We start from the raw sequence: 23,912 nt of genomic DNA on the forward strand, positions 1-23,912 counted from the left end.
TTTCTTCAATAACCTTTGGGATTTAAAAGAAGGAGCCTCGCCAGTTAGCCCTGTCAATCATTTCCTGGGTCGGCGGAATACGTCCAAAGCCGCTGACCTTTTGAACTTCCACAGATCGATATTTGCAGATTAATTTCATCAAAGGAGGTTGCAGATATCTATTAATATTTGTAATGGAACCCCCTCGGGCCTACATGACAACAGATGGCGCAGAGAAAAAGAGGAGCGGAAATCTGGCAGCAATTATCCTCCATTATGTATATTGTTATTTTGATCTAATTGTTGTTGTCACTTTTGTTTCCCGTCGTGCGGTGCAGGTTTGCGGGTCAGTGCGGTGAAGTTTCCCTTTTAATTCGGGTTTCACCGAAAACGAGGCTCGCTTTGAAATTCGGCCGCTAGAACTCTGCCACGTTTGGCACCTTTGGGGCCAAATTTCACGGAAATGTTTTTGTGTCGGGCGCGGAATCTTCGCCCTTTTTGCCAAAAGTCAACGTTTGATGATGGCGTCTCCGTTTCTTTCTCTGCAGCTTTTACTGAAAGTGCAGCAGTGAATTCCAATAATGGATGATCAGCGGATCAGGCGTGTGCGCGGGCTCCGGCTCACCTGGTGCCCGCGCACAGAGGAGAGGAGCTCCGCGGCTGCTGCACAAAGCGGACCTGACTCCTTTTGTTTTGGGGGCGTCTCTTCTCTCCTCCTGTCCTGCACCCTCCCCTCATCCGCTCTGGTCCCCTCCCCTCTCTCCGTTTCCATCCTACTCCCCCCCCCTCCTCCTCCTCAGGGCGGGAGCCCGTCTTTAGTTTTCAGAGAGAGAGAGGGAGAGGGAGGGAGAGTCTTTTGGGAAGAGTCAAAAAGACTTTTCCTGAGAGAGGGAGCGGAACTACCCACAGGACGCAGCGCTGCTCCGGACATCGCAGACCCCCGCCACGTCCCGGAGCGCTCGGCTGACAGAGAACACAGCGCGACGCGCCGAAAGACGCAAAAAGAAGTGTGAGATGGTGATGACATCTGATCCGGCTGATAGCTGATCTCTTTTCCCCTCACAGCTTCAGTCTGCGGAGCTTCCTGCTCCAGGAGTGACTTTTTAATCCACGTCTCCTCAGTTTCTGCACACCGCCGTCCCGCTGGAGATTTAAATTCGAATATTAGGGTTCGGGGGCATTTTGGATCCAACTCTTCCGCTATGATACCATCCCTTTTCTAGCACACCCTCCAGAGGACAAGAATTGTTCGCTTGATTTTCTCTTCTTTCACGAAGCGCAAACAGCAGCCGCAGCATAGCGCACCGCAGCTCCAGAGTCTGGAGAGGATTTAAAGGGGAGCAAGTGCACAGCAGCCGGGGAAAGGCCGAGCAACGTCAGGGCAGGCACCGAGCCTCAGGGTTGTTTCGGTTTTTTAATGTTTGGGATCCAGGAGAGCATCCAAAGAAGCGGCAGCAGCCTGAAAGAGGAGCCGCTGGGAGGCATGAACGCTGTCCGGAGCTGGATGCAGGGAGGCGGCGTGCTGGACGCCAACACTGCCGCCCAAAGGTGAGCGCTGGCTGAGGGGAGGCAGGTCAGCAGAACCAGGACGGTGCTGGAGGAGCTGATTCGGATTTGATTCCGTGTATCAACCCACCAAAAGAAACCGTTTATCCGATTTATATTTGCAAAACAGTGATGGCAACGTGTCTTTGTGCCACACACCTTTACGCATGTTTTAGGTCCAATTGGTTTTAATGAGCTCGAAGCCAAAAGGAGAAATATGTAAATATAACAGGATCACTCTTTTAAAACTTTTTGGACTCAGGAATACAAAAAATGCATATTTATGTTGAGTAATTCTTCCAGTGTGAGAGAAGTCAGGCCCCAGTTATAACTGAGGCATATTTTTCGTCCTAAATTTATGTAAATAATTGTCATAAAAAAGGCCACTAAAAATAAATCAATAGTCAGAAACAAGCTAGAAAAAAATATGCAAATATGGATTGATTCTTGAAGCTCTTTCTATCTGCCTTTCTTTCTTTTTTTAATAATCCCAAACTTAAATCGACCTCTTCTGACACCGCCTCGTCCCCGCATGTGTGTCCGCAGCGGAGTGGGTCTGGCCCGGGCTCACTTTGAGAAGCAGCCGCCCTCGAACCTGCGCAAGTCCAACTTTTTCCACTTCGTCTTGGCTCTGTACGACCGGCAGGGTCAGCCGGTGGAGATCGAGAGGACCAACTTCGTGGATTTCATCGAGAAAGAAAAGGTGGGTGCTGAGATCCTCAGGGGTTCCTTTAATTGCACAATGTAAAGGACAAATAATTATAAATAATAAAAAACAATCATTTAAAGACGCGTTTAATTATTATTAACCATTTCATAAATTACTATTATTATCATTATCATTATTATTATTATTATTATTATTATTATTATTATTATTATTATTATTATATGTTCATGTTAATAATAATAAATTATGTACGACATAGAGCTAAGGGCTACATTGCTCTTTGAAACTGTTTTCTATTTATTTTCGAAATAAACCAAACATTTATTTTGGGGCATTTTTATTTTAATTTACGGCTGAATTCGTCACCACAACATGTTTTATACGAGCAGCAGCGCAGCAACGAGTCCTCTCCTCACTTGTGACAGTTTAAATTAGATGAAATGAATGTAGTGGGACAATTTACTGCCGCCTTAATTTGCCCTCCCAGCATAACCAGTAATTACAGATGAATTAAAAAAAAAACCCGCACACGCACAATAACGCGACGATTGCGCGCTGTGGAATTACACGGATGTCCCGTTTCAATGTGTACACGTTTATTCTGAGGAATTCAATAAGTCGGATAGAAAGTCTGCAGGCCTGCGTGTGCACAGAGGTGTTCGTTTTAATCTGCCCTAACGATTTTAATAACCGCTGTGTGTGTGTCTACGTGCGTGTGTGTGTGTTTGTGTGTTTTAAGGAGACGAGTGGAGAGAAGACCAATAACGGGATTCATTACCGGCTACAGCTTCTGTACAGTAATGGTGAGTGAGGACTCACACACACACACACACACACAACACACACACACACACACACACACCACACACACACACACACACACACACACACACACACACGTGGTCTGATGGTACACAGAAAGTGACTGATGCTTTTTTTTAGGTTTAGTGAGGAATTTTGGCCTCCATGCTGCCAGAATTTCATGTTTATTTGGTTGTCAAGGTGTTTTTTTTTTTTTTTATCATTTTCCCTTTAAAAGATCACCATTTCAGAGCAGCTGTTGAGGACACCTCTGTCAGGGTTCATGGTTCCATCGCTGTCACTGTCCCTACACCATGTTGGCCAGTGTGAACTGGGCTGTTTGACAGTCCAGTGTGGCAGCATGCTAGTATGGATCGCGGCATTTTGGGCCCTTTCCGCTCACACCAGAGGGAATTTCACAACTCCACAAGATATTTTTTAATGCAATGTGGGAGATTTTGAGACAATCTCTATATTTTGCACCTTGGATACGTTATGAGTGACATACCCATAAAATCAGATGACATAAATCAGAGAAATTACACCAGAAACATACATAGTTTTTAGCCGCTGGCTAAAACAAAGATAATATCTTAGCAGATTATCAGCGTTTAGGTCTATAGGGATTAGAAAATTACATTAAGCAAAAGTTTATTCCAGTTCACGGACATTAAAAAAATACCAAACGTGTTTTAAATATTCCCGCAGGCCTTTGCAGGAGCCCTTCGCGACCATCCAACTTAAACTCAGTATCAATTCTAATCCATGCTTCCTGTTTTTCTACACCTCTGATTTCTCCCTCCTCAGGCATCAGGACAGAGCAGGACCTTTATGTCCGACTCATAGACTCCATGACTAAACAGGTAAGTCAGCAACCACACACACACACACACACACACACACACCACACACACACACACACACACACACCACACACACACACACACACACATGCTGCGTGTCTCCAGGCTTCTTTTTTTTTTGGCCTGCACTTCCCTGGCTGTGATTAGAGAGAGGAGGCAGCGAGAGGGTGTTGAGGCACAGGGGCGTTACTCTGCCGCTCGCAGTAGGAAGTGGAAACATATAACAGCACCTCCGGGATTTGGTCTGTGAAGTAGCAAATATTTTCTGATTACGTCCGATCTTTCTTTGAATGCCCGTGTTTTTGTTCATAGCTGACAGAGACAGAAAGACAGGCAGGCAGACAGGCAGACAGGCAGACAGGCAGGCAGGCAGGCAGGCAGGCAGGCAGGCAGACAGACAGGCAGGCAGACAGGCAGGCAGGCAGACAGGCAGACAAGCAGGCAGGCAGGCAGACAGGCAGGCAGGCAGACAGGCAGACAAGCAGGCAGGCAGGCAGGCAGGCAGGCAGACAGGCAGGCAGGCAGGCAGGCAGGCAGGCAGGCAGGCAGGCAGACAGACAGGCAGGCAGACAGGCAGGCAGGCAGACAGGCAGACAAGCAGGCAGACAAGCAGGCAGGCAGGCAGACAGGCAGGCAGGCAGACAGGCAGACAGCAGGCAGGCAGGCAGACAGGCAGACAGACAGGCAGACAGGCAGACAGGCAGGCAGGCAGGCAGACAAGCAGGCAGGCAGGCAGACAGGCAGACAGACAGACAGGCAGACAGACAGTCAGACAGGAGGGCAGACAGGCAGACAGGCAGGCAGGCAGGCAGGCAGGCAGGCAGGCAGACAGGCACTTTTCTTTCTTAGCTAACATAAGATGTAAAAGGTTTCAGTGACCAACGACCCCGATGATGAATCAAATCTTGATCACCTGACTCCCCCATCCTTTAGTCAGGACAGGTAAGGGGCCCAGGTGAGTGCTTGGTGGTCCACAGACGCCAGCGGCGCTCCCTCTAAATCACAGACAGACGTGTTTTGCCCGCTGCTCACAGGAGGTGTGTTGTGTAAATGATCTTATCCCAGCACTTCTGCCAGCACAATACAGCCTGGGATAAGTGGAGCAAAATGAAACAAAACGCAGCCAGGTGTGTGTGTTTGTGTGTGTGTTGTGTGTGTGTGTGGTGTGTGTGTGTGTGTGTGTGTGGTGTGTGTTGTGTGTGTGTGTGTGTGTTTCTGCTGCCTATAGGTATCTGCTCATATGCTGGTCTAAGCACTTATGAACAGGTTCAGTATAAAATGTGCATGTTGTGTGTGTGTGTATGTGGGAGAGAGAGAGGAGAGAGAGAGAGAGAGAAGAACAGGTGGTCTAACAGAAACAGCTGTGTGGTTAGATGGTCAATGATGTCATATTCACTGGCCCCACCCCCAATCCAGCTTGAGAGTATAATATTAATATGAATGAATGAATAAATTCCTCTTTCTATTGGAAATATAGAACCTTTGACAAACACCATTTCCCACAAAGCCGGGGCGGTTACCGTGGCTACCGCACCGCGCTGCTCAGCTTACTGTCTGAACCTGCAACAATAGCATCATTTGATGGCTTCAAAAGAAGTTCCTCCAGACAGAGACACATAATACCCTCACTGCTGGGCCGAATGGTGCTTAAAGGAAACAGCTGTAACAAATATGGAGGAAAATAAAATAGCCTATAAATTAATACAATTATGGAAGGACATTTTAAATACAACCATTCAATTTTGGATGGAAATCAGGAACCTTGCCTTCTGACCTTGCTAACATCTTCCTGGTTTCTACTAGTAGGCCAGCACTGGTGTCATTAAAATGAGGGGGGGGGGGGGGGGGGGCACCTTCTATAGTCTCTGGAATCAGAGCATCGGCGCCGTTTCATCTCCACTCCATCCCGCAAGAATAAAGCGGCTGTCACCGCGCCGCCCCCCCCCGGATCAGTAGGGCGCTAGTCGACCTGACACTAACGCAGGAGGAAGTGTGTTCCCCTGCTTAGCGCCTCCTTGTTTACACGGCCGCATGTCACGCTACTTCAGAGGCGCCGGAGCAGGCGGCAGAGATGCTGCATGAAAGGCAGAGAGAGGGGAAGACAGAGGAGGAAAAAGCAGATGAAAGACAGAGCAGAGCAGGGGTGGCGACGGAGCGATGGAGAAGTAAACGTGGGCCGGGAAGAGAGGAGAAAGTGGCGCGCGCAGACAAAAGCGTGAGACGCCGGAGAAGGTCTTTTCCTTGTGATGTCACTTTTATTCCCGATTGGATCTTCTAGACGGCAGCGATGAAGGCCAGATTTGCTCTAGAGCCTCGTCCCTCAAGTCCAACGGGATTTTGGGAAACACGAAGCGTCGCAGCCGGTGAAATCTGCAAGATTCCTCTGCGAAGCATGAAGGGCACGTGTAGCCGCGCAAAGATTCTCTGGTGTCTTTCTCTTTTTAAGTTTTGTCTGACCCAGTTCTGTTCACGGAGATGAATGCGCCCTCGGCTCCACAGAAAGATAACAATACAATAAAGGCGACGTTGGTGAAACAGTGATGCATGATGGTCCAGGGGAGGAAGCAAGTCCGCGGTGATCCCACACTCCAATTTGCTTTAAACCATAACTGGGAGGAAAATATTACACTTGACGGAGCGGTATTAAGGAAACAGTTTCAGATGTCATGGCTGCTCAGTCGATCTCAGTGGCGTGTTAACAGCAGCGCCCTCGCTTCGACTGCGGTAGTTTCGCTGTTTATTTTGCTTTTTTGGAAGCACGGAGTCGCTTCCTGTTTGCCTCCAGTTACACGTCACCCCCCTTTTCTTTTTGCCATTTCAGCTGTCATCGCACAGCCTCTCTTGGAGCATCTCGGCAAAAAACGTTAGCATAGCACAGCCTCTGTATGCTAACGTTTGGGTTGGGACTCGCCAATTTTCCTTTGGTTACATAACTCACGCCTGCGCCGGCTGGCTGTGCGCAACCAAAGCGTGTCAGACCACCAGGAGCCCTTCAGGCTCCGCATTCATTTTGTCGATAAATCTTCACTAGAGGTCTTTCAAAAATGCATGGAAAATTAGAGCTGACAGGGGCCGTGGGCTTTGAAACAAATGGGGGGCTCCAATTCCAGAAAACACACAGGGTCCTGGAGACAACCGGCTATTAGTCTAAAATGCTGCAGGCTACAGGGGTATTGTAATGGGGGCTCTCAGAGCGCACTGCCCCAGATCTCCATTAATGCCGCCAAGTTTCAAGCTCGTCCCTGAGGACCATGAAAGGCTGTTTCTACAAATCAGGGGTTCACTCAAGAGCCTGGGCTCACACAGGGACCCCATGTGGAGCACTTTTGCCCCGGGGCCCAGTTGGAACGCTCAACACAGAGATTTTTACAATATTTGTCTTTAAATGGCCTCAAAATGGTGACTTTTGTCGTCTTTACCGGACCGTCTCATCGGGAGCGTATTGGAAATAGTTTCCAGGTAAAACAGCTGTCTGTACCGTGTCTAAAATTCCATTTTATAGTTTTTTGAGCTAAATGATCTCCGGTTCCAAACTGAAAACATGTTTGACGTCACGTCAGCAGGACGTCGGCGCTCAGGCTGTCGGGGTTTAGCTTCCCCGTGACTTCCAGAGAGCGGTGAGCTTGTCGCTCAGAGGACGTCGCTGAAGTCTGGAGTGACACATCTAAGAGCAGCGGGCCCGGAACGCACAGGCAGGGTGTGCGTGCTTTATGAGACATGGCAGCTGTGCGACAGACGGGCGAAACATCACCTGGGAAGCAGAAAATATGGACGTATAGATGCAGCACTTTTTGATCCCACTTCTCATAATGAGCGCGTGATTTTCCAGACGGAGGTGTCTTGTAAAAATTGCGTGTGGGACGGGGAAAACAAGAGACTTCCTGCATGGAGACAATAGGTGTGCACGTGAAGAAGAGGTGTTGCACTGCCTGCTCTTTAGGTGAGGTGGGATCTAAAGCTGTCACCCAACATACCTCGCCTCCAAGTAGAAGCTGCAATGTTGTGAAGACGTTCTGGGATGTCAACAAAGCTTTTACAGGATGCAGTTTTCCAAGAAACGTGTTACATTAGCGAGTTGCTGTTAACTCCGCGTGAGTAACATTTCCTTCAAGATGTCTTATTGTTGTCTCTTTTTGTGTTTCCTGTTTTTCAGCCGATCATCTATGAAGGCCAGGACAAGAACCCAGAGATGTGCAGAGTGCTGCTGACGCACGAGATCATGTGCAGGTGGGGACCAGTGCATCAAATCTAATTCCTCCTCCAAGATCTCCCTCCCCTAGAAACAATCGCTCTTCCACGCTTTATATTGGAGAAAGTCTATTTCCTGCACACACTCACACAGACTTAACGGCACAGTTTCAAGCGTGCACACACACTCAGATACATGAACTTCCAGCTCCAACTGTAAGCTAAAGATGAATATCTTTTGAAATAGTTTGGGTGAAAAGGTTTCTATTTATAGAGCCAACCTATCCTATACATGCTGTATGTGTGTGTGTGTGCCCGTATGTGTGCACGTGTGTGGCTTGGTTAATTAGGACACAGAGAAACTCATTAGTCAATCTGAACTCTCCTGTTGTTTCGTGTCTAACAAATGGGCCTTCCTCCAAAATCTGACTTTAAAATATAAGCAGTGGTCTCTCTCTCTCTCTCCCACACACACACACACACACACACACACACACACACACACACACACACACACACACACAGAAACAAAGATGTATGCACAAGCACACAGTTCTTTGCACCCCAATTGCGATAATTCAAATTTAGCACATGAATTATGTTGTTCTTTTTCTCTTCCCAGAGTAACTTTAAGTGTACCCATATAAGGGAGGAGGGGGGCGGGGGTCATCCATATGCACACGCAGGAATTCCACCATGGAATCAAAGGCAATCATTTCATTTTATAGCTGCACTGAATATTCCTCAGGTGGTGCGACGGCAATTGAGACAAATTCCCGTATAATTCATACAGAATTTACGGATAAACTGTGTTTGGCCGCAGCGTGTAAATCACCGCTGCTCAACATGTTTGAGAATACATTATGGCCTCGTACGTTCTGCTGCTTTAACATTTGCGGCAGGAGGACGTGCACGCAGGCGGCACTTGTGCAGCGGGCGCAGGTCACAGTCACGGCCGCCGCCTCGTGTTGTGCACGCTGATTCTGCAGCGGAGGGCCTCGCACACAACAGCACGGAGAGCCCGGGGTGTCCATTAATCAGTGCGGCTCACTGTCATGTCGGGGCTATTAGCCATATGCTCCCAGCCAATCTGCCGTCGCACAGACCTGAGCCTGTCTGGAGCTCCAGCAGGATCACGGGACAGGTTTCACACCAGAATGGATGATAGAGGCTGGTTCCAGAGGTTGGGGCTGAAACGACATTTGGTCTGTACGGGACGCTTCATGCAAATATCCCAGAGGAAGTCGGTGTTATTGCAGTCGTCACGGAAGTTTCCCTTTTTGCAGCGTCAGCAAGTTCTGCGCAAATAGCTTCCAGAGATGTTTATCTTAAAATTAGAGCTATAGCGATCGGTTGTTGCGCAATCCAACAATACATTTAGAGCTACGACCAGCGAGTTTTTCCTTTCTGCTTCGACTCCGTTCCATCTTTGGTGGACTGAAACACGTATGTGTGAAACGACCGGCGTGACGTTTGAATATAGTTATTGGTCCAGCTGCTGTGTTTTGGAAAAGCAGTTCAGACATAAAGAATCCAGGCAGCTGCAACCTGCGAACGTTTGGAATTTCTCCCAGATCGATGATGTAAGAAGGAAACTGATGATGAAAATGGATAAATGTTTCAGCTGGGTAACCCTGAAGCTGTTGTAAACTTAATTACTCATATTTTCACACAAAGAACTGCTCTCTCTCTCTCTCTCTGTCTCTCTCTCTCTCTCCTCCCCTGGGCGGAGAGGCGATGGGGACAGATGATTAGATCACCCGGATCCAGAGCAATAAGTGCTACATTACCCCGTCCCACCCCTCGTTTTCCTTCCCGCTACCCCTCCATTTACACCATCTTCCACTCTGCTGCCCCCCTCTTCCTCCACTGCCCCCCCTTTATCTCTCCTCCCCATCGGCCCTTCCCTTCTCACCTCCCTTCCCGTGCTTATTAGCTTTCCTCTCTTTACCCTTGCCTCCCTGTCTCATCAGATGCCCCCCACCCCCCACCCCCACCCTTTCTCGGACGTCTGGTGCTGACCCAGTTCATAGAGTAGCAGAAAGAAAATGACAGAGCGAGCAGAAAGAGCGGCGGACAATGTGTAAGGTGTAACATATCAGGCTCTTTCTTTCCCCCTCTGCCATCTGTGACAGTGGGGAACCCGAGACGTCTCTCCTCCCTCTCCTTCCCACCCTCTTGTTTCAGATTTTCCCTCCCACGCTCACCCTTTCACTCCCCCCTGCTTTATTCGTCCCCAACTGCTTACAGGTTTTTGCATAATTGATGCACACAAGCGCGCTCTGAATGACTCCCAGTGTTGTTCCTGTGTTGGGTCTCCACCCTCCTCTCACCTGATCATCAGTAGGCAGCGGTAGTGCGGACACGCCCCTGGAAACATTGTCAATTATAACGGTTAATCATCTGCATAGAGTCTAAAGGAAGCTCGACAACATCCTCTCATCAAAGGACTAATCCCCTCCTCCTCCCGTTGTTCTGCTCCGACTTTAAAATAGAACCAGACAAGCTTGTTGAGACTCGACAGGTGATGCTACAGGTAATCTTTGTAGCATCGCAAAGTCACAGAAACCAAAATAACAAAATGATTCTAAGGAAACTTTAAGGATTTTTGTATAGGAAAAGGTGGCTATGCAAGCTGGTAGATTTGATGGACACACACACACACACACACACACACACACACAGAGGAGAAAGGGTGGAGAATAATCTGATTGTGTGGGTGAATTAGGGGGTTCTTTGGCTGGTTGCCAAAGATCGGCATGATCTCACTCTCAGGATGAGCTGACCCTTCTCCGCTGAGAGTACCATCGGATAGATTCAGGCTTTTTGGGGGGAAAATTCCTTCTTCCCAATGCAGGAAGGGGATCACGGCGAGTGAGTAAGGGCGCGGCCAGTGCACACAGATATATATTCAAAGCTAAAGGAAGCCAAGTTGTTGCTGTCCACCTAAAACCAATGAAGGGCTGATTGGTTGTATTTTAGAAACCTGATACCTTGGCTCCACCAGCTAATCAGCACAGCTCATGCTAGCTAAAATCAGAGGGTCTATGGTCAATACCTTCCCTTTAGTTTTGTTTTCTCTGGCTTTTGTATTGTATTCATCAGATAAGACTGTTCCAAACCTATTTAGCTGAAATTGAGGGTGAATAAAACCAGATTTGGTTGCCTTTCTTGGTATCACAAGTGGGTGGATGAGACAGCAAAGACAAAGCCAGATATTGTGACACCAACATTTACGAGTTGCAGCTGAGGACGTCCTTTTGTTGCGCGAACGCTCTGCGGTTTGGACGAGAAAGGACCGCGGTTTGGGTCGCAAAGTCTCCTTTGTTGAGGTTAGGGAGCAATCGTGGTCATGTTTATACGAAAAAGCTGTGACTTTGTGGCTCGCTAACAGCATTACCTTGATTTCTGCGCCGCTGATGGGACAAAATAACCCTGCTGGGGCTTCATTGGAGCAAGGGTCATGTTAAGGGCAGCGCGTGAAGCTCGCTCAATTGGCAATCGTCCCTGTATACCTCGTTGGGATTCCGTTGCGGCAAACAAGGCAGCACCTGCGAGAACTGAACTAGTCACCGAGGTTGACGCACAACGTGCTGTAACATAGGACCTGAACCCCTGTGTGTCTTCCCTGATTCTTCTCTAACTCTTTATTCTTCTGTCATCCCTTTCTTGCAGCCGGTGCTGTGACAAGAAGAGCTGCGGGAACCGTAATGAGACGCCCTCAGACCCCGTTATCATCGACAGGTACCGTTTCTCTCTCCTCACACTCACTCGACAGAACGTGCTGACCCGCGTGATCGGCAGCGTGTGCTTTCATGATGCCGGATAGATCAATGGAGGGCGGGGCTTTCCGATAGTGGTTTCACATTTATGGGTCCAAGAGCAGGAAGTGGAATTCTGGGATGCTCACGCTGACGGAGGAGCTTGGTTGGAGCTCCTTTTTTGGCAGATTTACATGGAAACTACAGACATGAGGGTGTTTCATGTGCAAAACACAGCGGTGTTTACCTGCATCAGCTGTAACGCTTCTGTACCTGTCTGAGGGGTGTAGCCCCCCCCCCCCAATCTGTTGTGATGGAGTGCTGAAGTTGCCCCTCCCTCCCTTCCTCTCATCCTTTCAGTCGCTCCTACTCAGGAAAAATGGGTCACGAGGAAAGAAAAAAGTGACAGAAGAAAAAAAAAGAAGCAGAGATCCAACCTCATTTTTATCTGATTTCGTCTTGGCAGTTGTTGTAACCCAAGTGAACGTGTGTGTGTGTGTGTGTGTGTGTGTGGTGTGTGTGTGTGTGTGTGTGTGGATGTATGGCTGTTTTTCTGAACAGTATTACATATTAAAATATCGAGCTGAAACTATTTGCAGCATCTGATCTGACATTCTCAGGACATCACAGTATCCCTTTAGCTCGGCGGTGTTTTTGTTGGTTATCGTAGACGTGTCAGCTTACAACCCCATTATATATTTGCCTGGAAGGTGTGTGCACATGTGTGTGTGATTGTGTCAGGGGGGTGGTTGGTTATGACTTGGGCTGGGCCACTGGAAGAATAGATGATATATTAGACACAAAGTGACAGAATAATAGACACATAATCACGATGTGGGTGATACTGGACCGTTAGCTTTGATGTAAACGCCGAGTGCACATATGTGTGTGTGTGTGTTTGTGTGTGTGGCTGGAGGAGAGGACCAGAGTGAATTGTGGGAGATGTCAGGGAACTTGGTCAGCATGGAATGTCAAGGTTACCGTGGATACCGTGGGATACTTCCTGTATCCCCCCGAAAAACACACACAGTGGTTCACAGCCCCTCAGTGAAACATCTGGACCAGTTAAAGAGGGCTGAGATGGGAGGAAGAAGTGTATCATTGCCTGGAATATTGGTCGAACCTAAAGAAAAGAGTTCTGGTTTAATTAGTGATGATGATGTAAAAAAAAACATCAAATAGCTGCTTTTAATCACCAGGTGAGAGATAACGTAGAACTTCCTGTTTACATGTGATGGACAGCTCATTACGAGGCGTCAGCGTGGATATCAGCCTGGGTGAGCCCTTCTGTAAGTGTGTGACTGACAGCTCGCTTATGATGCCGGCCCATGTGCGTGTCTGTATGCAGACCTCTGGGAGTGTATGGGTCTGTGTGTGTGTGTGTGTGTGTGTGTGTGGCCCAGTTAATCTGTGTTGTAGCTCGCTGAGTGTCCCGCTGCCTTTCGGGGTTAATATAAGGTTAACAACATGCAACGATATCCTATCATACGCCTGCTTGACTCCTAAAGAGCCACATCCACTCTCCTCCTGCTCGTGTGTGTGTGTGTGTGTGTGTGTGTATGTGTGTGTGCACCATTCACTCTCCTCTCTGTGCATCTCCTACAGTCTGTTGTCAATAACTCTTCATCTCCCTTTTGCATTTCTTTATCCTCCAACATTTCCCCTTGCAGTCTTCCTCTTCCTCTCCTTCCTTTCTTACTCATTCAGCCTCTCTAAACCCCCCCCCCCCCCTTTTGACTGTTTTCTTTCCCTCAGGCCCAGCGGGGTTACCTACCTCACTGTTCACTTTACTGGTTTAGATGTCTCTCTCTCGCTCTCTTTTTGTGTGTGTGTGTGTCTGTATTGGGGGAATTGATACCGATGTGTGTGTCCTCTCTACATAAGCCTATGGAGGGTTAAAAGGTTTCCCATGAATGTGAGTGGGTGATTTTTTTTGTACTTTGTGTGTGTGTGTGTGTAGGTCTGCATGTGTGAGATTGTGTATGTATAATCTATTAGGTTAAGAGGGGCCAGACAGATGATGTTAAAGGAGGACAGGATGGAAAAACGATAGCGGAGGTGAAGACGATAAGAGAGCATTTACAGGGAGTTAAATGAAAAAGGGAAGGGGTGAGGAGGGAGGGTGAGGAGCGGGGGTTGGGGGGGGGCACGCCGAGGCAGACAGAGGAGAGAAAGGGGGTGAGGAGGAGCAGAGCAGGGTTTGTTTCAAGGGATAAGAGCTCGAGTCTGGGGAGTCCTGTCAATCAAAGCCGACTGAGTGGGGGGGGGTGACGGGGTGCTGTCAATCAGCTGGAGGAGGAGAGAGAGAGGACGGGGAGGAGGGGAAGAAAAGAGTTAAGGGGAGCAAGAGGGGGATCTTCTAAACGATCTCTTCATCTTCTCTGCCTTTGTCTCTCTCTCTCTCTCTCTCTCTCTCTCTCTCTCTCTCTCTTTTGTCCTAGTTACCAAAATATCTCTGCAAACCTGGTGTGTCACCGCTCGCTCAACTGTCACTGTCACACCACACACACACACACACACACACACACACACACACACACACACCCTGAATATAGTATGACCCGAGTCCCTTTTTTATCCTCGTTTCTATCGGAGCTCCTATGACCCACATGACGAAAATACAATTAAAGATTTTTCCTGAGGTGTAATAAGGACAGTAACGAAGGAGCGCATCAGAAAGCACAGCAGGCTTGATAAGAACTGATTTGATAATCCATAATTCCGGATTTCCTTCATTTCTGGGGCCCAAGGCTGCAGGTGGAGCACACACGTGTGTTTTTCACACACAGCTGAGCTCCCTCCCTCCTTTCCTTCTCTTACACACTCATCCACCTTAAAAAACCACCAAAACACGCCACACTCCGCTACATTAGGTCATCAAAGACGGGTATTAGAAGTAGAGCCCCGAGTTTAACTCCGCGGCTGGGTCCTGGCGGAGGTTTGCGCCCTGTTTTGATCGAGGCGATGTCGCGCCCTCCTTCCTCATCTGACTAAATAGTTCAGCCACTCTTCCGTTCGACCGAAGTGGCGATCAATGAGCGCGAACAAAGGCCGGGCGCGGAGGAGAATCTGATATGCAGGCGGCTCGATGTCAGGCCAGGATATGGTGAGCTTCTCCGAGGAGTCGGAGACCTGACGCAGCGTATTGGAAATCTTTTGAGGCCACAGGCGTTCCAGATTACTGGATATTGTGTCATCACGGAGGGAAAAAGAAAAACCCATGAAGCCGGAGTGTCAGCACAAACGGGAGACGTGGTTTTACAATGTAGCCGTATCCATCATTTCCATTCGGGTAACTGACTAATTGGCTGACAAAGTCATTAACCTACTGACTGCTTTATTTAACGACCGATTGATAAACAGACGTGATGACTGATCGACTTGATGACTGATTATGCAATCAGATGTTGGCCATGATGACTTCTAACTGCCTGTGTGTGTTTGGGTGGTGCGTGGACAACCACGCAGTTTGTGAGGAGGCACACACTCTGACTGTACACCCAGCCGTTAGCCACTCTCTCCCTCACACACACACACACACACACACACACACACACGTGCACACACATGTTTATGACACAGAGCTCTTCATTCATGATCCATGGTTGGTTGGTGGTTGGTACTCGCGTGTGTGTGAATATCTTAAGCTGTGTCATTAAAAGGCAAACAACTTTAGGAGATCTGGAAACTCCCTGTGCACGACGCACACGTGCACATGCACGCACGCACAAGTATAAACACTGATGGGAAAGAACATGTTCCCGTCACCACAAAGTGAAAGAGTGGTGGAGGTGTTTACGGGAGGCCAGGCAGGAGTGTGTATACCTGTGCACGTGAGAGTGCACGAGTGTGAACAGGAGTTTGTAAATGGAGAAAAGAGGAGAAGGCAAATGTGCCGGCCATGCATCATTTCATTATTAATACCCGTGTTGGAATAAAAACGCTAGCCTTGTCTGATCTCACGGACGGCTGAGTCTGCAAGCACTGCGTGTGTGTGTGTGTGCGTGTGTGTGTGTGTGTGTGTGTGTGTGTGTGGTGGGGGAGCAGGGGTGACACAAGTCCACAATGAGGTCTTGTTTCCCTTTGTTAGCAGTGTGCAGGGTGAGCTGGTGAAGTCATTGTAACCGACTCAGGTATAAATATCTCTGTGTGTGTGCGCATATGTGTGGGTGTGTGTGTGTGTGTGCATGTGTGTGCTGGTCCAGCGTTTCCTGTACAGCAGAGGCCAGGAAGACAGCATGGGTGTCCTGCAGAGGGGGCATTGTTATCTAACACACTGACGCCCACACCTTTACCCACACACACAAACACACACATTTACATGCATTACCACTCCCAGATTGAGCTGCACACCGTGTGTGTTGCCCCAGCAACACATAACTCATGCCCAAACAAACAACAAACACTGAAGACTGCCAGGAGAAACTCCCTCCAAAAAATCCTTTCACCACACACACAATCACACACATTAACACACGCGTGTTAATGTGTGGTGTTTATGAAACTGCCCTATTTGAGACGTGCTACTGCTTTGCTCCCTCTCTCTCTCACACACACACACACATGCACTCACTCGCACGCGCGCACACACACATGCTCACAGGCAGGAGAATGCAGTCCTATGTAACTGCGGAGGTGTAATCTGTCAGACAGGAAGCTAGCAGGGTCAGAGGTCATCGAGCACTAATCGATTAGCCGTCAGTTAGCGCTGCGTTGAGGAGGAGAGCACAGCTGAGGCCAGCTCTTCCAGTGTGATTGTTAGCGTTAGCGTGTGTTTGTGTGTGGGCTTTGCGCAGTGTTTCGGTTTCCCAGTGTGTTTGTGACAGCGCTGCGTGGGTGCGTGTGTTTCTTTGACTTATTGATCACAGAGAATTTCAGCAGAATTTTGGTCTGACCCTCCAAGGTTAAATGCTGTTCTCTCCCTCTTCCTTATACTCTCTCTCTCTCTCTCCCTCTCTCTCTCTCTCCCCCCTTTCTCGGAGCAGAGAACGAGCGATAGAAACACTTGAACTTGGGTCATGCTGAGTAGGTGGTTGCCAGCTTAAGTGTCCAACCCGCCGCTATCATCTGGCTGTTTATTTAAAATGAAAGACGGTTTCTTTAAATCTACATCTCTTGGCTGTGACCTGTGGCTTTGGCAGGAGGAGCGCTGGTCTTCTCAGAGTATTTATAATGCTCGCTATTATGAGAAACTAGCCCGAAAGCCAAAAGGTGACGGCAACTTTGTGTTTTCGGAGCTTGTGCTGAGTGACGGAGGCAAATGTGCTTCAGTCCAGTGGAGGCATTTGAAGAAATGAGCCCTGTTTAAGCGTGTAACAGTCATCCGAGGCCAATATCCTGATGCTGCTGTGACTGCTTATGTTTCACGAAACAGAAAAAAAAAGTTTAATCCATGTTGGCCCTGATTAGCTGTCCGTCAGAATCTCAGGAACCGTGTGAATCCTGTATTTGGATCAACATTTTTCCTCCAACGGGACTCTCAACGCTCACATTAATTATCGGGACGTTCTGATTGGACCGGTCCAGGAAAAACAACTTTCCATTCACGCGATACATTTTGAAACGGAAAAGTGCCAATGTGTGTGTTTGCTTTGATAATCGAATAGCTCTGTTTTGTTATCTTTCCATCAGATTTTGGAGATTGTATTGCTTAGAAAAGGGAATCAATTCTTACATTTGTGGGTTCACTTTAGTTTAGTTGGTGCAGAGGTTACGTGCTGCACGACTGAACAGTGTTAAAACATCATTTTATGTTATATAATGGTGTGTGTGTGTGTGTGTGTGTGAGAGAGACCTGTCTAGGGCGCGTCCACTGTCCGCTGAAGCAGAAAGACGACTGCATTAGTCGCTGGATCCTTTTCTGCTTTGAAGTTCCTTCAGTTGCACATAAATCCACCCCAACGTATGATATTCTTTTATTTTTTTCAGTTATCAGACCTTCCTGGAGATGCGATGCTGTGCCCTTCGTTCATTAACTATTGTCATAAAAATATATTCTCCTCTCAGTCGGCGGGTCTGACTCTCCCGTCTGTAATTACGGAGGCCCACGCGCTCTCCTGGGAGGCCGCTGGCTGAAAGTGAGGGAAGATTCATTTTTAGGTAGAGAAGGTGACCTCCTCATTACAGGACTACATGTTATAATGATGTGTGTGCGTGTGCTTGTGGGAGCATTTGTGTTTTATAATGATGCCTGGAGCCCGGCCCCTCTGGGAGCTGCCTTGTTTGTTGCCTCTCTGCAGAGACCCGAGCCCGTGACCTTTCACCTTCCTAACGGCAGCCATGCCGGGCCCACCGCCGAAGACTTAGCTGCTCCGCGTTGCGTGAAACACATGCACAGAAAACAAGAAGCAGCAGCCACTTTTCAAGACACGGGGAGTCATTTTTTGCACCCCCCGAAAGTCAGATTGGATGTGCGGGTGGCGGCATCAGAGCCGGAGCGCGCCGCGTGGCGATGCTGTCATTATCGGCGCGCTTCTCCACTGATGTGTCGCGGCTGATGTCATACGCTCAATTGGCCCCGTCGACAGCCGCCATCGCTCAGACTGTTTACCACACGTTTACTACAGTTATCACTCACAAGCTGTCGGCGCTGTGATGACTAGACGCCCCGCGCCGCCGCTGCTGGAACCGAGCGCTGAGACAACGGCGGGATGGGGGGGTTCACACACGCTGACACGCACGGAAGCGCTGATTTGCTGAGGGAAGACGAGGTGACTTTGTGCACTATTTTTAACTTTAGATTTTATTTTTTCGGCGCTCGCTCGCGCAGTTTGTTGTTGGCGTCCGTGCGCAGCTGCGTGCGTGTTTGCGTCTGCATCCGTGCGTGTATGGATCTAGGTTACGCCTCCCTTTTTTTCCACATGATTAACTAACTTGGGTGTGTGACACTCCTGCCTGCACCCCGGCCCGTGCCTACCCATAAGGCCGTCAGCGGGGAGCGCTTGATTTATGCCAGCTGAATATGTAACGAGGTGTTGTAAATTCACCAGCCGGGGCTACATGCATCACTATTCTACGCGATCATAATTTAGGCACCGCCCGCGTATCTGAGATGCTAATGGGTTAAATTACTGGGTTAGTTGTGGAGATTTATACAGGGCTAACGAGAGTAATGGATACGGGGGGAGGTGAGGGGCTGGGGGTTGGGAAGGTCTGAAAAAGGAGGCTTAAAATAAAGATGGGGGGGAGGATGTGGCAGAGGTGAAGGAAGGGAGAGAGATCCAGACGGAGAAGGCCAGGCTCAGAATGACGACAGCTGAATGACGTCTGGTCTAATAACAGAAGCTGATTTCTGCGTTTGTTGGTATTTTTCCCAGTTTCAGCCTCTCACACCATCCGTCTGTTGTGTAGGTTACTTTTTTACCCCCCAAGCTCTTCTGACAGACGGTGTGACGTAGCAGAAGCAACTTGTTTGGTCACTGACGAGGAACCTTCGGGCAAACGTCGGACAAACATGTGGATAAAAGTGAATTCTTTGCCAACCGCAGCAGCCACTAAAGTAACAACGTTACCACGACATCATCACTGACATCACTGTTGTTCAGCCAAAACTAGCTTTAGCACTGTGTTTGAACAATGAGATAAGACAAGAAATCAGCTGTTTTATATGCAAACATGCTTTATATCATGCAGTTACCGTGGTTTCATTGACTCAAGATGACAATTGTGCGAAATGACTCAGTTTGCCCCTCGTGGGTGCTACAATGTTCCTCCACTGTGTTTCCACAGTAACGTAGAATGGACAGAACAGAAGTGAACACAGGCAACAACGACCAAAGTGCAACTTTCACTCACCTAACGTGGAGCTCCTGTTAAAAACAAGCCGATGTTTCATCCCCTGTGATGAATGCCGCTGCTCTTTCACGTGTAATGTTGCTCGTTGCATCAGTCGGAATGTGACAACTATAATATGTGGCATCGCTACATGTTTAGTCGTCGGTGGAGGAATGAAGCTGATGTCAGCATTTATCTTCTGCTGTGGCCTGGACACCAATTAGTCACACACATTAGCTTATGTATGCAAAACCAGCAGCTGTACGCCAATGGTAATGCAATGTATATATATTTTCATTTCCTCCAAGTGTGCTCCTTCTCTGCCTCCTCCTCTCCCCACCATCTGTCTGCTCTCAGTACCAGCCACTAATTAGTCCTTGTAAAGTCAGTGTAGTGAGGAGTCCCTGTTTGGATACCGCTGTCGAGTCAAAAAGCCGCAGAACGGCAGGGTGGAGGTGCTAACTGCTTATGCTTTGTCTGTCAAGTTTGCCGCTGTTATGCAACACACTTCAGGGTTAAGGTGAAATCTCAGGAGATGAGAGCGCTGTGACTTTATTTACCAGTGAGATCACTGTGTTTGCCTCGGCGCACAGGCGGGCGATTACATAATTGCAGTTTTGTGTTTGTTTTAATGCTAATTCCATATTTGTGGACATATTTTCTGCATCTGCTTTTAATGCTCTGATTATATTCTGCTGGAAGGAGTCAGTGGAGCTGTTTGGTGGCTTCTGTGTCCATTCAGAGCATAATGAAAAGGCTGAAAATGAGCAGGTTAAGCTGTTCGATACTCAAACATACGCACGCACGCACACACACACACACACACACGCACACACACACACACATACACATACACAATCTATTTTGAGCTGTCAAGTATTGTCACCTGAGTCTACAGTAAATGTGACTTCTTTGTTCTTCAGCCAGTGTGCGTTCGTGCGCATGTTCATGTGTGTGTGTGTGTGTGTGTGTGTGTCTTTCTGTCTGTTTTGCAAAGGAAGTGGCAGCAATCCACTTCCTGTTCAGATGGAAATCTCATGTACAGTTCAAGCTGCCCAGGGTGTTACCACACACACACACACACACACACACACACCAACAAACATACTTTTATGAGGTTACAGAGTTGATTTATATCAACACTTGCATCTTTTATGTTTGTGTATAAATGCCACATGACATTTCCTGACTTTTTAGCCCCTCAGACAATAGGAGGCCTGACCAGACTGATGATAGCAGCCTTTTATTGTCTGACTTTTCACCTTTCTTAGCTGCTCTTCCCTTTCCAACTGCTCTTGTCTCTGTCCACGTGCATTCACTTGATCCAGCCAACATGAACCAGTGTGAACGCAAAGTGTGAAGTGTGAACGCTGCAGCTGCGCGAGGCTTTTACAGACAGACAGGCAGACAGACAGGCAGGCAGGCAGACAGACAGACAGACAGACAGACAGACAGGCAGACAGACAGACAAGCAGGCAGACAGACAGACAGACAGACAGGCAGACAGACAGACAGACAGGCAGACAGACAGACAAGCACGCAGACAGACAGACAGACAGACAGGCAGACAGACAGGTTGGCAGACGGAGCCTGTGCTCCACTTTGTTTGCCTTTTTATAATTAGTTCAGGAAGTCTCGACAATCGTTTGTCAGTAAAGAGGCGGTATCAATCTCATTTTGACAATAGCAGGAAAGACGCACGCACGCACACACACACACACCACACACACACACACAGCCATACACAATGTACTGTATGTCTGCATTCCATCACAGTCCACCTCGGGGTCTACAGTGTCGCTGTCGTGCACTTTTTACTGTTTGCGTGAAATATTTTCTCTGAATTTTTCACCCCGTTTTCTTTTCATCATAAACTTTATTGAAGCGCTAATGTGTGCTATCGCCATGGTAACAAATGCGAGAAGACACCAGTCAGAGGGTAAACACAGGATGCTCAATCATCACGGACCGACCTAATGTTTAATTAGACAAAACAATAAGAAAACACGATCGATAAATTCAGGTAAGCGACGACTTTATTACTCAGCCATTGCATCAATACATTAAAGAAGAGCAGAACCAGAACCTAGCAGGAGTACATAAAATAACTTAGGACCAATAAAATGGCGTCAACAGCGCTGGTATAGGGATGATTTATAAGCATATAAATCCAAAATATCTCATAACTGTTTTAATATATGTATACCAGGCCAGTGCTCCTGCATTTATTCAGTAAACTGCATTTCTTAAACTGTTTTATTGCGAGCCCATGCTGCGTTTACAACCCCTCTCACACTGGAGGATAAAGACGGAGCCAGGCCTTCCCCGAGGCCTCGGGCATGATCCAGGAAACTGCCTGAACTCACACAAAGCTGGCTTCCTTCTCACCTTGTTTCTTCCTTCCTACAATCACTTGCTTCTTCCTGTGGCTCCGTCAGCACAGCCACTGTCCTACCTCCTTCTGAGGATACGGCCTAAAGAGGATCACCGCCTCCTCCGCTGATCTATATTCCAGATATATGTACTCTAGGTATGTACTTGATTATCTTGTTGTGTGTGTATGTGTGTGTGTGTGTGTGTGTGTGTGTGTGTGTGTGTGTGGTGTTCTCATCTACTGGGAGTTCAGCTTTCTCAGCCTCTCCTGAACACGGGAGGATGAATGGGGAGGAGTGAAGGCAGATAGAGGCATTTTCTTTGGTCTATCCAGACAGCTCACCACCCCCCCTCCTTCTCTTCCTCCTCCCACTCCTCCTCCTCCTCCTCCTCCTCCTCCTCCCTCCACCTCTTTCCCTCCCACCACCCAACTCACACCGATTAATTCAGCAAGGTACTAAATATTTCTTTTAGTAGAAAAAGCGATTTCTCTGGGTGGCTCGCCAGGGCCGCCGCTGCACTCGCCAACACCCCCCCCCCCCCCCGCTCCTTTCACACTCCTCACCCCTCACCCCTGCACACCAGCGAAGTGCTTTTTTTATGGACTCGCCAGAATTATAAATGTTCAGCTGTGTTTATGGCTTATTAGGCAGCTACAGGGAGGAGGAAAGCATGTGTTTTATTGGCTTAATTGGGAAAGAACAGCTTCCTTGCTGCATTAGCACTATTTTCCTCTCATCAGCGGCCTCGGCTTACGAGACAGCAGTCTGTGCAATCAGAGGTGCCCTCGCTGCGCCGTTCTTTCTGCAGAGGACGTGAAAAGGGACCTTCAGCGTGTGTAGTTCTGCTCAAACCTGTGTTCTCCTTTAGCTGCTGCCCAACTGGGCGTAAATGGGCTTTTATTTTGCAGCAGGGCCAAATAATTCATTAAAAACAAAGCACTGCAGTTAGAAAGGTTTAGGTTTAGGGATAAACTCAGAAGCCTTCGCCACTGGTGAAACTGGGGTTGACTCAGATTCCTGGGGAGTCTCTTTAGAAGCTTGACAGTGGACAGCAGTCCTACACCCTCGGTGGCCGTGCACACATGCAGGATAAGCGCGTGCACGTGTGCGCAAGGACGCGAAAGACCTGAATAATAAAGGCTTGAGTGCGTAAGAATGTTGTGCGTCCCGGCACTTGACTGCAGAGCCGCTCCTTTCATTAGTCACGAGGAGAGACGATGGTGGATGCTCCTTTGAGTCTGATAACACGGACTGATCTTGTAATGTGTTTTATCTCTTTTTCCGCCCCTCCCTCCCACCGCCCAACACTCCATCCCTCCGCGATCCCTTTAATTCTCTCGCCTCCCTCCTCCCCCCCCCCCTCCCTCCCTCTCAGGCGCGTGCTGCGCCCCGTCGATCCCCCAGCGTCTGAGGTGGAGACTAAACAGCCGAGTTATTTATTGTGATGCTTTCGCGGCCGCCTGGTTTAAATAACAGTTTGGTCTCTCTGCAATCCTCCCTCTCATCTCTGTGCTTTTATTCTCTCTTCTCTCCTGCTTGCTGTGTTGCTCTTTTTCTATTTCTCTCCTTCACACACACACACACACACATGCGCACACAAACCCCTCCTCCTGCGCTCTGGATAATGGTACATTGTTAACAGGCCGTCTATTGTTTGGTTTGTGTTCTTGGCTAAGTGGAGAGTGAATAGTTTTTAGATGACAAGCCTGTAAACTCACTGCCAGCCATTCTGATCTGCCAAGCTGGAGCCATCCGAAGCCCACTTAGCCTTTATCAGAGATCTGCAGTGCACGGCGGACTCGCAGCAAGAGTGCGTGCTTTGGTCGTGCTCGCGGGTGTTGGAGCGCTAGTTTTCGACACAAACATGGCTTCACTGACAGTTAAGTTGGCACGGACACTGAGATTTGATTTAATATAACACCCATCAGTTCTCTCCGGTGACAGAGATCAGCCTGAG

At 48.4% G+C, this 23,912-nt stretch overlaps 1 protein-coding gene across 2 annotated transcripts in view; it reads left to right on the top strand.

Moving 5' to 3' along the window:
• Positions 1–801: 801 nt before the first annotated feature.
• LOC130537550 (transcription factor COE1-A-like) overlaps positions 802–23,912 on the top strand; it is a 55,927-nt gene continuing 32,816 nt past the window's right edge. The window contains exons 1-6 of one of the 2 annotated variants that reach the window (XM_057054454.1): positions 802–1,527; positions 2,071–2,227; positions 2,934–2,997; positions 3,803–3,858; positions 8,012–8,085; positions 11,722–11,790. In XM_057054454.1, coding sequence (XP_056910434.1) covers positions 1,397–1,527; positions 2,071–2,227; positions 2,934–2,997; positions 3,803–3,858; positions 8,012–8,085; positions 11,722–11,790 — 551 coding nt within the window. In that variant the 5' untranslated portion in view covers positions 802–1,396. The remainder of the gene's footprint in view (positions 1,528–2,070; positions 2,228–2,933; positions 2,998–3,802; positions 3,859–8,011; positions 8,086–11,721; positions 11,791–23,912) is intronic. The other variant, XM_057054453.1, reaches the window with a different exon arrangement.

Source organism: Takifugu flavidus, chromosome 14 (genome assembly GCF_003711565.1).
Source record: "Takifugu flavidus isolate HTHZ2018 chromosome 14, ASM371156v2, whole genome shotgun sequence".
NCBI classification, from domain to species: Eukaryota; Metazoa; Chordata; class Actinopteri; order Tetraodontiformes; family Tetraodontidae; genus Takifugu; species Takifugu flavidus.